Source organism: Rhinolophus hipposideros (genome assembly GCF_964194185.1).
Source record: "Rhinolophus hipposideros genome assembly, chromosome: 26".
In the NCBI taxonomy this organism is placed as follows: Eukaryota; Metazoa; Chordata; class Mammalia; order Chiroptera; family Rhinolophidae; genus Rhinolophus; species Rhinolophus hipposideros.
In genome coordinates, this window is record NC_138072.1 from 26842006 (window position 1) to 26857760 (window position 15755).

A 15755-nucleotide genomic window follows, 5' to 3' on the forward strand; every position below is an offset into this window, starting at 1 on the left:
CCAGGAGCCGGCTGCCTCCCCTAGTTAGGCAGGAAGCTGTTGAGGCTTTGTGCACAGGACTTGGGAACCTTGACTTTGTCAGTCGCAGGCTCGCCAGCTCTGGCCAGCGATCGTGCGTGATACCCGTCATCCGGTGATGGGAGGGTCAACGTATGGCTAGATCTGCAGGGACCTGTCGCCACCAGAGTCCCCAGAGTTATGACGTAGGCCGGTCCCTACGGCTCTGGGATTTAAGTCACCAAGGCGAGTTGGATTTTAAATGCTTTTTGTGAAGCTGACTGTTTAAAGTAGTTCTGTACGGGGTCTGCAAGCAAGAAGCTCTATTTTATTTGTTAAATAAAGATGCATTTTACATGTTGGTTTCCACTTAGAGTAGCATACTAAAACAACAACCCACACCAAATTCCATGTTTCCTGCTGAGAGAGGGTCTGCTCTGGTGCTGTGTGAAGGAAAGCATCCTGTGTATTTTGTACCACAGAACGTTCTTACATCTTTCTACTGAACCCCAGCGAATTTTCCTTATGTATTTATATTTTTATGGAGGTGAAAATCACACAATGTAAAATTAGCCATTTTAACGCTAACAATTCAGTGGTTTTCTAACATTCACAGTGCTGTGCAACCACCACCTCTATTTAGTTCCCAAATGTTTTCATCACCCTGAAGGAAACCCCACGTTCACTAAGCACTCGTCTCCGTACCCCTCCCCCAGGACCCGGCACCACAATTTGGCTTCTGTCTCTGTGTATTTACTTATCCAGATAACTCCTATAAATGAAATCATGTACTGTGTGGCTTTGTGTGTTTGGCTTCTTCGCTTAGCATGTTTTCACATTTTGCCCCCATTGCAGTGTGGATTAGTACTTCATTCCTTTTTATGGCTGAGTAATAACTACTCCACTGTATAGACAGTGCATTTAGTTTGTGCAGGGCCATGTGGTTTTTTGTTTTTCAGAATCGAAACTCTTTACTGTGTTGGACATGCCTTCCTTTCACCTCTCTCTTCCTACCCACCCTCTTTCTTTCAATGAATAGACTTTTTAAAGGAGTTCTAGGTTCACAACAAAATGGAGCAGAAATGAGAGATTTCCCCCATAATCCTGCCCCTACAAGCATAGCCTCCCTTACTACCAATGTCCCTACCAGAGGGTACATTTGTCACAATCCACGAACTCCCATGGACACGTCATCGTTACCCAGAGTCCACAGTTGACATCGGGGTCCCTCTTGGTGGTGTACATTCTATTGGTCGGGACAAATGAATAAATGACACGTGTCCACCGTTAGAGTTTCATAGACAATAGTTTCACTGCATTAAAAATCCCCTGCGCTTTGCCTGGTCACCTCGGTCCCCCCTGCAACCACTGCTCTTATTCCTGTCGCCATGGTTCTGCCTTTTCCAGAACGTCATGTACTGGGAATCACGCAGTGTGCAGCCTTCTCAGACGGGCTCCTTTCTTTCAGCTATACTGTGTATTTACAGCTCCTCCGCCTCTTCATGGCTTCATAGGTCGTTCTTTTTGGTGATGAATATTCTTCTTCTATCAGGATGGACCACAGTTTATTTATCCTAAGGGTCATAAGGTAGTTCTGTTTTAAATTTTTCTAAATTTTTTCTTATCCATCTCCTACTGGAGGCATCTTTGTTGCTCCCAACTTCTGGCGATTATGCAAAGAGCTGCTGTAAACATCCGTGTGCAGGCTTCTGTGTGGACGTGAGTTTTGAATGCCTTTGGGTAAATATCAAGCAGCATGAGTGCTGGAGCGCATGGGAAGAGTATGTTTAGTGTTGTAAGAAACTGCCAGACTGTCTTCCGAAGTGGCTGCACCACATGTGTCCCCACCAGTGATGACTGAGGGCTCCTGCTGTGCCATGTCTTTGCCAGGACGTGGTGTGGTCAGTGTTCCAGATTTCAGGACTTCAGCCATTCTAGTAGGTGTGTTGTGGTGTACTTCATTCTTATAATTTGCAATTCTCTAATGACATATCTTTTCATATCCCATTTACCATCTGTTTATCTTCTTTGGTGAGGAGTTTGTGTGGGCTTTTACCCATTTTTTAATTGGGTTAGTTGTTTTCTTACTGTAGAGTTTTAAGAGCTCTGTATATTTTGGCTAACAGCCCTTTATCAGATAAGTGTTTTGCAAAGCTTTTCTTATAGTCTGTGGCTTGTCTTATTCTCTTCGAGCAGAAGTTTTTTATTTTGATAAAGTCTAACTTACCAATGTTTTCTTTCATGGGTCGTACTTTTGGTATTATATTTAAAAAGTCATCGCTGAACCCAAAGTCATTTAAGTTTTTTGCATTTTACATTTGGGTCTGTAGTTCGTTTTGAGTTCATTTTTGTGAAGAGTGTAACATCTGTGTCTAGATCCATCTTTTGCATGGAGACGTACAGTTCTCCGGCACCATCTGTTGGAAAGACTGTCCTTTCTCCGCTGAATTGCCTTTGCTCCTTTGTCAAAGATCAGAGGACTGCATTGGGCCTATTTCTGCCCAATGCAGTTTTCATTCACCCTGAAAGTTTTAATCCACTGTATCTTGCACAAATATGCACAAACCCACGCACAAATGTACCTTAGAGAGAACATGTGCATTGCATTTCTCCAGCTTCCTTACTGAGGGGCAGTGTTACAAGTCTACGTCCAACAGTTGAGAAGGACCATGTACTTGGAGTTTTAAGTCATTCATGAAGTCATTAATTATGTAATTCTGATTAATTAATTAGTTCAAAGGTGACGTTTTAGTAAAGTACAGGTGACATACAGTATTGTATTAGTTTCAGGTGTACAACACAGTGACTGCGTTTATGTATTTTACAATGTGGTCACACTGTGTCTGGTGACCATCTGTCATCGTACAAAGTTATTACCATGCCAGTGACTATATACCTTGTGCTATACATTATATCCTCATGACTTAGTTATTTTATACCTGGAAGTTTGCATCTCTTATTGCCCTTCCCCCTTTCACCCATCCCAACTGCCCTCCCATCTGGCAACCATCAAAATGTTCTCTGTATCTATGAGTCTGTTTCTGTTGTTTGTTAGTTGTAGATTCCACATGTAAGTGAAGTTATACAGTATTTGTCCTTCTCTATATGACTTATTTCACTTAGCATAGTACCTTCTAGGTTCATCCTTGTTGTCACAAATGATAAGATTTTACTCTTTCTTATTGCAGAGTGACATTTCATTGTATACATGTACCACTTCTTCTTTATCCATTCATCCATCAGTGGGCACTTAGGTCGCTTCCATATCTTGGCTATTGTAAATAATGCTGCAATGAACATAGGCGTGTACATATCTTTTCAAATTAGTATTGTCCTTTTCTTCAGATGAGTACCCAGAAGTGGATTTGCTGGGTCATAAGGTAGTTCTGTTTTAAATTTTTTGAGGAACCTCCAAATTGTTTTCCGTAGCAGCTGCACCAGTTTACATTCCCACCAACAGCACAAGGATTCCCTTTCCTCCATATCCTCTCCAACACTTATTTGTTGACTTTTTGATGATCGCCATCCTGACAGGAGTGAGGTGACATCTCACTGTGGTTTGGATTTGCATTTCTCTAATGATTAGTGACGTTGAGCATCTTTTTGTATGTCTTTTGGCCATCTGTGTGTCTTCCTTGGAGAAATGTCTATTCAGGTCAGAAAGCCCAGAAATAAATTCACGCCTATATGGTTAATTAGTCTGTAACAAAAGGGGCAAGAATATATAGTGGAGTAAAGATAGTCTCTTCAGTAAATGGTGTTGGGGAAACTGGATGCAAAAAAACCCCGAATCTGGAACACTCTCTTACTCCACATACAAAAATAAACTCAAAATATGTTAAAGATTTAAATGCAATACCTGAAAATAAAACTTCTAGAAGAAAACAGGTAGTAAACTCTCTTGACATCGGTCTTGGTAAATTTTTTTTTGGCTATGTCTCCCCGAGCAAGGGCAACAAAGGGAAAAACAAACAAATGGGACTACATTAAATTAATAAGTTTCTGCACAGCAAAGGAAACCATCGACAAAATGAAAAGGCAGCCTACTGAATGGGACAAAAGTGACTTTAAGAAGAGATTGTTGGAATATTAATTTCCCCAAATTTCAGTTTTTAGTTTAGTAAAAGTTGAATTTTTGAGTGCCTGAAAGGGAGGTTTGATTTTTGATGGTATGAATTTAAAATGAATATTGGGATATTTTATATTCCTTTTAAGTAGGGGATAAGCACTGTATTTTATTTACATTGCTATGTTTGTGAGTAGGTAGACTTTCTCTGTAACACTGTGATTTTCACCAGTGGTTGGTTAGTATGGCTACATGTATTTGTAAATGCCCTGATGAAACAGTAACTCTTTATTAGAAGTCAGTCTGGAGGAGGAGAAGCTAAAGGAGAACAAGAGGCAGGGATTCTGAACATGGGCTCCCAGGCAGCTGCCTCAAATCCTTTTGTGAAAATAACAGGCTTTCTATCAAAGCAAGTTGTCGCTGTTCCCAGACGGAGGGCAGTAGCAGATGGGCATTTCCTGGTTCCAGTGATGGATGTCACTTCTTGTCCTCAGGTCTGAGCTCTTTCTACTCGGAGCTGATGAAAGGACTGGGTGCTGGGGGACGCCTCTGGGAGCTCCTTGAGAGAAAGCCTGAACTTCCTTTTAATGGTGAGTCTGAAATGCATTTGCTTTTCTTCACTGGGATTAAACAAACGTGGCCTTGGACAGTTAGGCCAGTTCCCTGTCCTACCTGTGAGGGATGAGCATGACAAGAATGTCCCTGCCGCAGGGCAGGGACACAGTCCTCAGAGGGGCAAGCAGTAAGAGGAAGGACAGCCACCCGAGGGCCCAGGAGGGCCCTGCAAGCCCGGGGGCTGACCACGTGGCGTGCCGCCCACTGGGTTGACCCGCAGCAGGATGGTGGTGAGTGCGGCCCAGGCACACCAGTGGGGAGCGCCCAGCCAGCCCACCAGGTATGTCTTCGTAGTGCTTTTGATGATGTCTGAGTGCAGGCTGGGAGGAAAGGAAGAGGCGTCACACATATAAAAGCCTCTGGCTTTGGGGGTGGGGGGCGCATGCTGCTGCTACTTGTCCAGTGCCGTGTCCTCCGTCACCTGCGTCCATGGAAGCACTACTCGGGGCAGCCGTGTGGCCTGGGCTCGGAAGAGGCTGTGGGCAGTAACCACTCACCGCCCCCAGGTCAGAACGTGAATGCCAGTGCTCTCCAGCATCATAGGCTGCGGGCGAGCCCAGCCTGAGAGACTGGCAGCTTCCCCCGGGTCAGTGGCAGGGCAATAGCAAGACAGCAGGACTCCTGACCCCCTCTGGCTCCATGGCTATTGTGCAATGCCCCCGTTGGTCCTCACTCTTGAAACACGGATTTTGAGTAGGTGAGGTAAAACCTGGAGGAGGGTGCAGAGGCAGCGGAAGGGCGGGGGCTAACTGCAGACTCATTAGCTTGGGCAGGTTGGTGGCCCTGAGCCTCGGTGTGCTGTCAGTAAAGCTGGCACAGTCATGTCTCCGTCTCAAGCAAGACCTCCTATGTGTAGGGCCTGGGCAGTGAGTGGCGAGTGAAGGCCTCTTCCTGACTGCCCAGAACGAGCTCCCAGCCCTGGACCAGCCAGACCCGTGGGAACTGACTTCAGCCGTGAGTTTGGTCCTTGTGTTAAGCAATCCATCTCCACCTGTTTCAGAGGGGCTTATCTTAAACGAGAAGAGCTTCCAGGGCACTTTGCAGTTCCAGAATGTGCATTTCGCCTACCCAGCTCGCCCAGAGGTACCCATATTCCGGGACTTCAGCCTGTCCATCCCATCAGGGTCGGTCACGGCGCTGGTTGGCCCCAGTGGCTCTGGCAAGTCCACAGTGGTGTCCCTGCTGCTGAGGCTGTATGACCCCATTTCTGGTGAGTAGTCCCCACTTTGTAGGGCAGGACTGTCCTGAGCCCTTGGGCTGTGCCCTGGCGAGGATGCGATCATGCAGAGCTTGCAGTGTGGGACTTCTGGACACCACAGCATTTGTTCCCAGGAGAGAAATCCCTTCAACAAAGTGCTCACTTTTTGGGGCTGCTGACACAGACGGCCGGCTGGCGTTTGGCATATTTCAGGCCCGAACTCTTCAAATCCTGAGTGGCTTCCTGAATTGTATCTCCTCTTCCCCCATGCCATTGCTGCCCCAGTGGGAGACGGGTGGGCAAGGCCACTCAGCAGCTGTAAGCACGCTGGGGCCTCGGCCCTGGGGAGCGCCTGGGAAGCTGCTGGTTCGAGAGCAGACAGTGCTGGGCAGTTGCTGCCCGCTTCTCGTGGCCGCCACACTGACGCTGCGGGGGAAGCAGGGCTTTTCTGAACGGATTTTTCTCGTGGTTTCTATTTTATTTTTAACCAGACCATAGCATCTTTAAAGCAAAGAACACAACATTATTTTACTTTATATCCTTTTTTATTGAGATATAATTGGCGTATAACCTCGCGTTCTTTTCCGGTGTGCCATGTTGTGATTCGATAATTGTATACATGGCAGAACGATCACGATGTGGAAGCTGGTCATGGGCCAGATAATGTTTTGAGCGGCCGGTCCTGGCCCACAGAAGCCTAGCTGTTAAAGTGGGTGTTGGCACCCTGTTTGTCTTGATTTACTCTCTACTTGCTATCAAATTCCGAGTTTAGAAAAATCCTCGTTAGGTGGTGCCAATCAAGTCAAAATATTGTGAACTAAGCTTCATTTCCTGTCCTGTGTAGTCCATAGAGCACTTGTACTTTTGAAGCATTTAGGGACCTCAGGTTTTTCCAGCTCCTGAAAGCCTGTAGCTGGCTGGCATAAGTACACCCCACTCACTGAGAAGGAATGGCATTTCTATGTCACTCATCATTGTCATCATCACCAAGCATTACCGGGTGCCCTCAATATGTAGAATTAATTCCGTTAGCTAAGGCCAGAGTAACATCTGGTTGTTTAAATCTCTGCCACAGTCTCCACCAGATTCTTAGCTTCAGGTAACACTCTCCTCCAACACAATCTGTGCAGGAAGGGGCATTTCAAGGAGTAAGAAGAGAGCTCCAGAATCGCTGGAGGGTCGAGCTTCCCGACGCTTCCCAGAACTCCATTGCAGAAATGGCCCTTCAGGCAGCTGCTGGTGCTGACACGTCAGGAAGCTGCAGAATTAGGCATCCACTGTCCTGGGTGCCAGCTGCAAAAGTGTGTCACCCCTGCCAGCGTTTGTGCAAGTGGACACTCACAGTTTGCCACTCTCTCATGTGACCCTTCTGAACCAGCAGTGGCACCTTCTCCCAGGGCCCTGGGTGGGCAGGTCAGCTCAGCACCGCAGGGGGACAGTGGATGGGGGCCCCCCACAGAGGCTCCTGTAGCTCTAAAATTCCATGAAATGTGTTGGGTTTAGATTCTGTTTAGAGGTTTTGAGTATGCTTCTAATCTTTAAAAAACTGAGTCTGGAATTTTCTGTGTTTACATTAGTCACTGGCTCTATGATGCTCAGTGACCCTTTCCTTTCTTCTCTACAAGGAACTATCAGTCTCGATGGCCAGGATATCCGCCAGCTAAATCCAGTCTGGCTGAGATCCAAGATTGGGACAGTGAGCCAGGTAGGAGGAGAGGGGTCTATTTTTACTGCATTTTCTTTTAAAATTGCTTTTATCGTTTGTTTTTCGCTCGGTGTAGAACCTCTCAGAAGAGGAGGGGTGAGAGGGATCCAGGTGTATTACCCTAGTCTCCTGTGGCAGGTTGTTCAGGCTTCTTTAGGACCTTAACCTCTGTAACCAGTGGGGCCATGGACTTTTTACCAAAAACTGGGACTGACACTGCTTTGTAATGCAGAGAACAGAATATGCCCTTTTAGTTTCTACTCGCTCTTCCCCAATTCCCGTTTTTATTACCAGCCGCAGTCTACTGTTTTGCATAAAGGGGTTTAGAGATGAGCTAAGGCTGTGGGAAGAGCCAGGGTGTCCTTGCAAAGAGGTGGCAGGTTGCAAGGTGAGCATAAGGTGACACTGTCACTTTAATGAGGCTGTTTTCCTAAGGACACGTGGTGTGGGGAAATTTTTCACACAGCTGTTTATATTTTTGTTACTGGGCTGTGTGCACAGCAGACAAACCCGGGCCTCCATCTCTACCGAGTTTCCCCTCAGCCCTTGTCTTCACCCTGTGCAGTGTGCCGGGGGCAGGCAGGCAGTGTGGTGGTGGTGGGGGGTTGGTCAGCACTGTGAGGATATCAGTGTGCGTGTTATTATGGGATGGAGAGAAGAAGCGGGAAGTTTAGGATATTCCACAGAGTTCTGTAAAAATGTCATGTTCCCGTCTGGTTTGTGTGCATTTAGGAAAGTAGTAGACAGAGATGGAGTCCCTCCCTTGTCCTTGGCAGAAAGCAAGCAGCTGGAAAATTCGGATGGGTTGTGGTCTCCCAGTGCCTCAGGATTCCCAAGAAAGGGGAATGTGCATTTACGAAGTGCCTACTATGTACCAGGCCCATGCGGGCACGTGCCTACTATGTACCAGGCCCATGCGGGCACGTGCTGTGTGCGCTAATCTCCTGCAGTGTAACAGGAACTACAGGCGATAAACGCACTCCTATTTATGGTAAGAGGCGAATTTTTAAATCTGCTGGGTGAATTCATGGAGAATGAGGAAGTAGAACCAAGGAAACTGCATTCTTTGGGAACAACCTGGTACTTTCTTAGATCTGAGCACTGTACTGAGCTCCACTGTTTACTGCACGTGTTGGAAGTCTGTTTTGAAATTTGCAATAAGTATGTTTTATTTCCGATGTATAGGAACCAGTTTTGTTTTCCTGCTCCATCGCGGAGAACATTGCTTACGGTGCAGACGACCCCTCCTCGGTGACTGCCGCGCAGATAGAGCAGGTGGCCGACGTGGCCAACGCAGCCGCCTTCATCCGCAGTTTCCCGCAGGGGTTCAACACCGTGGTCGGAGAGAAGGGCGTCCTCCTCTCAGGTACCTGGTCGCGCTGCCCGGGGCTGGCTCTGCCAGGGGCCCGGGGCCTCATGCTGCAGCATCGTGTTCATTGGGCCGCGGTGCTGAGAGGCCATGAAGTTAGATTTCCTTACACTGGCTGAAGCCTCCTTTGCGTGTGACAGCTCCTCGGGGCCCTCGCTTTCTGCCCCGTTCCCGAGTGGCCCACTGAGAGCTGCACTGTCATGTGCACGTTAGACCGGGGCCGGCCACTTGTTCTACAAAGGGCCAGAGGGAGCATAAACTTTTAGGTTTTCTGGGCACGTGTGGGCTCAGTCACATAGCATTCTTCTTTGTGGGTGTTTTGAACGTCCCATATAAAATGTAAAAGCTGTTCTTACCTCAAGGGCCACGCACAGACAGGTCCTGTCCCAGACGAATGAGGACACACAGTACCAGGTCTCACTGTTCCTGAGATGACGAGCACACCCAGCGTGTCGTATCACACTCGGCGCCAGGCTTTCAGGGGAAAGAGAAAATTGACTTTCCATTGCTCGAGAGTGCGGAAGTGGGACCAATGAGCAGAACTTAAAGGGAAATACATTTTTTTCTAGTTAAAAACAGGTTTTCTTCCATGACGGGGAAACGTGTTCCCTTCCCTGTGAGTGGCAGTGTCTGAGCAGAGGATGACAGTGGGGGCTGCCAGGTGGGGCTAGAGCAGTGGTCTTTCCAGCACTAACCTTTGCACTTGAAGTTTGACCACAGGAAACTTAACGTGAAATGTTTTAAGTTTATTGTGCATGATTTCTTAAAACTATAGGCAGTAGATGAAAACATGCTTTTGTTAGATTTGGGCAGTCCCGGGAGGAGAGTCGCACGTCGCTATGTCACATGAACTGCTCCTGCTGTCGGCAACGTGGCAGAGAACCAGCTCAGGCTGCTGAGGGTGGGACAGCCTCGAGGCGTGGGGTGGGGGCTTGCAGCGCCCTGTCCCCTGAGCATGTCCCCTTCTCCCTGGGAGCAGGGTCTGCCTCTCTGCCCCCTCACTTCAGAGTGAAATAAGTAAAGATTTCAACCCACACTAACTTGCTGGGCGACAGTGAGCAGGGACGTCTGGCAGTAGAATCCCTGTGCACTGATGGGCACCGAGAGAGGCGCTGAGGGGCCGGTCCCACTGGCTGCTGAGCTGCCCGGCCAGCCTTGCAGTCGGGGAGGTTCAGGAAGGGAGCCTCAGCCGCTGCCCTCCGAGCACAGGGCCAGGTTGGGGTCAGCTTCCAGTGGCACTCCACTTGCAATGACACGTATCTTCTAGGTGAAAGAAGGTAGCGTCCAGCCAGTAGTGTGGTAGGTACTTTCAGCCAGTGAAATCAACCCAGAAGGGATGTTTTCAACACCCAAAACGAAGCTGAGTTTTCTGTAATGAAGTCTGGGGACGTGAGTCCTGAGGACTGCGCCGAGAGGTCACCAGTTGATATTTAGCAGTTGTGTGCCTGGGCTGCAAGGAGGCTGACGTGAGGCAGCCCCAGCTTTCCTGCAGGCCTCCTGCTGTCCTGTCTGCATTCCCCACGCCTCCCTCCCCTCCCCCCCGCTTTGTTCCCTTGCTTTTAGTAGGATTTGAGTTTTAAACGGGGCCTCTGGGTGCTTCCTCTGTTACCTCCAATGCCACATGTGCGCACAGGCAGCTGTCCGTGCCGGTTCTTCCCTAGCGGGAAGAGACGAGAACAGTGCTGCGTGGGAGGCATTAGGAGTAGCGCCCTGACGGGGCGGCAGTGTCCCCACCCCACGTCACCAATGCCCTGTGCCACACACACTTCACATGCTGCTCAGAACCTCTGCATTCCTTGAGTTTCTGGTCTCCGTGCTGCACTGGAGATGGTACGAGGGAGACGGTAGGTGTGCGGGTTAGAAGCGTAGCCATTCACTGTGGACATTCAGACCTCACTTTTGTCCCTTACCAGGTGCGACCCACTGGACAGGTTATTTCATGCCTCAGTTTTGCATCTATAAAGAAGGCATAATTATAGGATCTACTTCATAGAATTTTTAAGATTAAATGAGATAATAACGTGTAATGCATTTAGAAAATGCCTGGTACATAAGACCTCCACAATAAATATTAGCTGCGATAAATATCATTATTCATTTTGAAGTTAATGAGGAGACATCTATTTAAAACTAGGTTTCTGTTCTGCTGTCTGTCATAGCTGTGACTAACTGGAAGAAGTTATCTCCAGATTGCCACATGGCTTACCACAAAGCCTGGGTACCAGGAATTTTGGTTAACGCTTTCAGTTCTTAACGAAACATTGTCATTGTCATTGTTAGGTGGGCAGAAACAGCGGATCGCAATTGCCCGTGCTCTGCTTAAGGTAAGCCTGAAGCCACATGGCTGGGGGCTATTACTGGTTTTCATTAGAGACCGTGTCATTTGTAATTGACTATTTTTCTACTTTCTTTTTCTTTTTTTGGAGGGGGTGGGTTATAAATGGTTGACAGCTGGTGAAAGACCAGTTAGGGGTTCAGCTGAGAGTATTTCATCCAAGCATTTCTAAGGGCGGCCAGATGACTCAGTTGGTTAGAGCGCAGTGCTCTTAACAGCAAGGTTGCCAGTTCGATCCCCACATGGGCCAGTGTGAGCTGCGCCCTCCATAACTAGATTGAAACAACTATTTGACTTGGAGCTGATGGGTCCTGAAAAATCATACTTAAAATAAACAAGAGTTTTAAAAAACACCAGAAACCACAAGCATTTTCTAGGCAGTAGGTGGCCGGTGCTGTGCTAGGCTAGTAAGAGGGAGAAAAGTTTAACACATGGACCTCCCATCAAGAAGCATGCAATCTTAACTGGTGAGCCTTGATTCTGTCAAAATAGCAAAACAATAAAGCATGCTTCTGTGCAGTCCAGTCAGCTGCTATGCCAAGCAGTGAGAACTTGAAATGCTCCTGCGAGACTCCTGAGGAGAGGGGAAGTCGAGGGGAAGCCGCTCTGGCTGACAGTGATAGACATGCTTTTCGGAAATGACAGCCTTCCCCTTTGGGATGTAACTACTCTCCTTAGATTTATAGGTGATTTTTTTAAAAACAGCTTTATTGAAGCGTAACTTACATACCATACAATTCACCAGTTTTAAATGTACATTTCAGGGACTTTTAGTAAATTTACAGTTATTCAACCATCACACTAATTTAATTTTAGAACCCACCCAAAATTTCTGTCACACGAGAACAATCCCTTGTACCCACTTAGAGCCATTCCCTATTCCCCATCCCAGGGCCGTTGCTAATCTGCTTTCGATCTGTCTACATTCACCTTTCTGGGCATTTCAGAAAAATGGAACCAGACAAGATATGGCCCTTTGCATGTGGCGTCTTCAATTAGCATGTTGTTTTTGAGGTTGCCCTGTGTTGTAGCCTGTGTCTCGGTTTTGTGATACTCCGCATAAATTAGAGTCAAGCACCTAGGCTCTGTCTTACTCACTTTACACCCCACTTCATACTGTTAGTTGATTGGTCAACAGGATAAAACTGTATATGAACAATATCCAATCCGGTGATTACTGTGATGATGGCTTAAAATCATCTCTAACTCTTCCAGTTGTCTCAGACAATTAGGAGTGTGTGGTTTTCTTGTAGCAGCTTTATTGTGATATAATTCACATACTATACAATTCACCCATTGAAAGTGTCTATGTAATTCAATGGGTTTTGGTGTATTCAGTGGTGTGTATCTATCACCATAATCAATTTTGGAACATTTCGTCACCCCAGAAAGAGACTATACCCTGTCGCTGTCACACACACACTGCCTTCCCTTCTTTCCCCGTGGACCCCAGCCCCAGGTAACAACTAGTCTACTTTCTGCCTCTGTAGATGTGCTTGCTCTGGACATTTCCTACAAATGGAGTCATACAGCATGTAGCATTTAGTGCCTGACTTCTTCACGCAGCAGGATGCTTTCAAGGTTCATCCATGTTGTAGCACGTATCAGCACTCCATTCCTTTTTATTACTGAGAGCTTGTGTTTTTCTAATACATTTTTTAAAAAATGTTTTTCCTTCCTCAGAATCCCAAAATTCTTCTTCTAGATGAAGCAACCAGGTGAGACTATCTTAATACTATGTGTTATTGTATTAAACCAAATTCTTCCTTTACGGAAGACTTGTTACTCTGTACTTCACCGTGATATAGCTGTCAATGCCTTTCTGCTTATACTTTAAAGTGACTGAATCTGAATTAATAATGGCAGCTGAGAGCAGTGGACAGGCAGAGCCATGAGTTAAAGTTCTGGTTCCAATTCAGACACGTTTGTGATGAGCCCCAGTCCCTCTAATAAGCTGCATGCAGAATGCTGTCCACTTAAGTGACAGTAGTTCTGTGCAGCCAGGCGTCCCAAGCTCTCTTTTATATTACCGTTAGAACACGAAACATAGACGGGAGACCCAAGAGGGCGCGGTTACAACAAGAGGCCGCTGTCGGGAACGGGGCACATGGGTGTACGCAGGCTGCGCACTGACGTCTTTGCTTTCTTGTGCGGCTTCGGGTCTCAGCGCACTGGATGCCGAGAACGAGCACCTCGTACAGGAAGCACTGGACAGGCTCGCGGAAGGCAGGACTGTGCTGGTCATCGCCCATCGCCTGTCCACCGTGAAGAACGCCAATCTGGTGGCTGTGGTCGACCAGGGCAGAATTATTGAATGTGGGGAGCACAAAGAACTGCTTTCAAAACCAGATGGTATGTACAGAAAACTGATGAGCAAGCAGTCTGGTTTCAGCATGAAGGAGCCGCCACTGGTAAGCCAAACATGAGAGGCTGGAAAGCAAAGCCACACTGTGGGGACAAAGAGAAACTTAGAGACCGTGTGGAATCTGTAAGTCATCCTTCAAGTTACTTGAAATATGAGTTTTTCCCAAAGTGTATAAAATATTGTTTTGAGATGTACCTGTTCTCAAGACATTTTTATTCAGAGTTTTAAGAATTATAACTTTCTAAATGTCTATAGCACTGAAGTTATTTTCAGGTTTTGTACTTTTATCTTGGAACATTTTAATTAATATAGCATGGCACCTCTTTTTTTTTTTTTTTTAACCTGCTGTTACAGATTGAAACTATTGTCAAATGACAACTTTTAAAAGGGAATTATAAATAAAAAGCCTAATTATTTTAGGCCAGATTGCCAATCAATGTGTAATTCTGTGGTAGCCTGGTAGAAGACGAAAATCTAACCCTTTATTTTATCCTGATGGTGTCATGAAGCAATCCTGACTACTATGCATACAGAAGTATTAATAGTTAATGTCTCACATGGTGAGAAGGGGACATTTGTATTCTCCCATCTCCTGTGTCTTCAAAGATGTGGCAGTTTAGGAGTGTGTGTCCCTCTGGGATGAGACTGCTTGGGTGTGTGTGGTTTTCAACATTTTTGGCACATGAGAGGCTGATGAGTTTTAAAAACGGAAGAAGCCCCATCCTTGTACTAGGAAAACTTCTATTTTCATTATTCACACATTTCTTTCTATAAGTACTATGGGAAGCAAGGCTTGAACTGTTAGGCTTTATCGAGAAAGATGTAAAAATGAATTTTACATTATATCTGAAGGCATGTATTTTGAAAATTATATTTATAAAAATTATAAATTCCAATCCAAATTTTATGGCTTTTTATCAGTTATTTAAATACTTTTGAAATTTCTTTCACTGAGGCTAAAATCCAACTAATATAATTAATTTTCAACCTTAAAACATTTGAAGAAAGTTTGGAAGTTCTTACTGTTCTGTAGCATATCAAGAAAACTTAAGAACTTGTCAGTCTTCTGTAAAGAGGACAATAACACTTGTTCTTTTATTTATGATGATAGTTTTATTCACCTAAATGTCTGAAAATTCCTAAAGCAATGCTGACAACCATTGGATTTGGCATATTTCATATCAGTGCTGTTAATTTCCTGTTGCCTCACGAAAAAGTGCTTTTTCTGCATTGGTGATGCCAGACCTAAGTGGCTATGTGGATATAATTAAAACGGAGGTTTCTCCTAAACTAAGTACTCATTAATCCCTGTTACACTGGAAGAAGAGACCACCAGTTCACGATAAACAGGGAGAGTTCTATTTAAGTCTACATCAGGGAATTTATTGATGAATAAAATGGATTCAATGCATAAATGAACGAAATGTTACTTGATTTAGTAAACAGTACATCTGCGACAATCATTTTAGCAAACTTTACTTGTATTCTTTAAACACTCTGCTCTTATGCTATGGTTCTCAGAAAGCAAACAAAACACAATTACTAGGTTGGATCTGAGGGAAATCTCTGTGGGCCATAGAAATAGTTACAAAATTGAATTTGATTATTATATTTTATTGTCTAATACAAGATGTTCAATTGTGTCTTTAGGTAACATTTATATCATGGATTAAAATTTTTAGTGAACTTTATCTGTGTCTGCCACTTCTTATAAAACTTTCTACTACATTCAGTGTCTTACTAGAATTTTGCTATGGAGGTTCTGGAATGAAAAAACTAACATTACAGATAGAGAAAAGTAAGTAGTAATGACAAGTTTCATTCCTTTTCTCCTGATTGTTAATGTTCCCATTTCCCTGCTGTTTATAAACATTCTGTGTAATTGCTTAATAAGTACCCCCTTACCCTCTGGGGACAAGGAGCTGCTGTAGAGTTGACGACAGACAGTGGGCATAGTGTCTGCCGTGGAGGGAGCTGCCAGTTTAGACAGAGGTAGGGACGTCCGAGAAAATAATTACAGCAAAGCAGCTACCGTGTTTCACTGAAAATAAGACCTAGATGGACAATGAGCTCTAATGTGTCTTTTGGAGCAAAAATTAATATAA

The 15755-nt window shown here is 45.6% G+C and overlaps 1 protein-coding gene across 1 annotated transcript in view; it reads left to right on the forward strand.

Annotated features, from left to right (window-relative positions):
• The window catches only part of ABCB10 (ATP binding cassette subfamily B member 10), a gene marked incomplete at its 5' end in the record, with an annotated part of 31004 nt that extends 15663 nt beyond the window's left edge, over window positions 1–15341 (forward strand). Inside the window, 7 exons of the mRNA XM_081039234.1 lie at window positions 4558–4653; window positions 5679–5888; window positions 7502–7581; window positions 8767–8947; window positions 11231–11274; window positions 12969–13003; window positions 13453–15341. Of these exons, the coding sequence (XP_080895360.1) occupies window positions 4558–4653; window positions 5679–5888; window positions 7502–7581; window positions 8767–8947; window positions 11231–11274; window positions 12969–13003; window positions 13453–13711 (905 nt within the window). The 3' untranslated portion in view covers window positions 13712–15341. The remainder of the gene's footprint in view (window positions 1–4557; window positions 4654–5678; window positions 5889–7501; window positions 7582–8766; window positions 8948–11230; window positions 11275–12968; window positions 13004–13452) is intronic.
• Window positions 15342–15755: the final 414 nt, after the last annotated feature.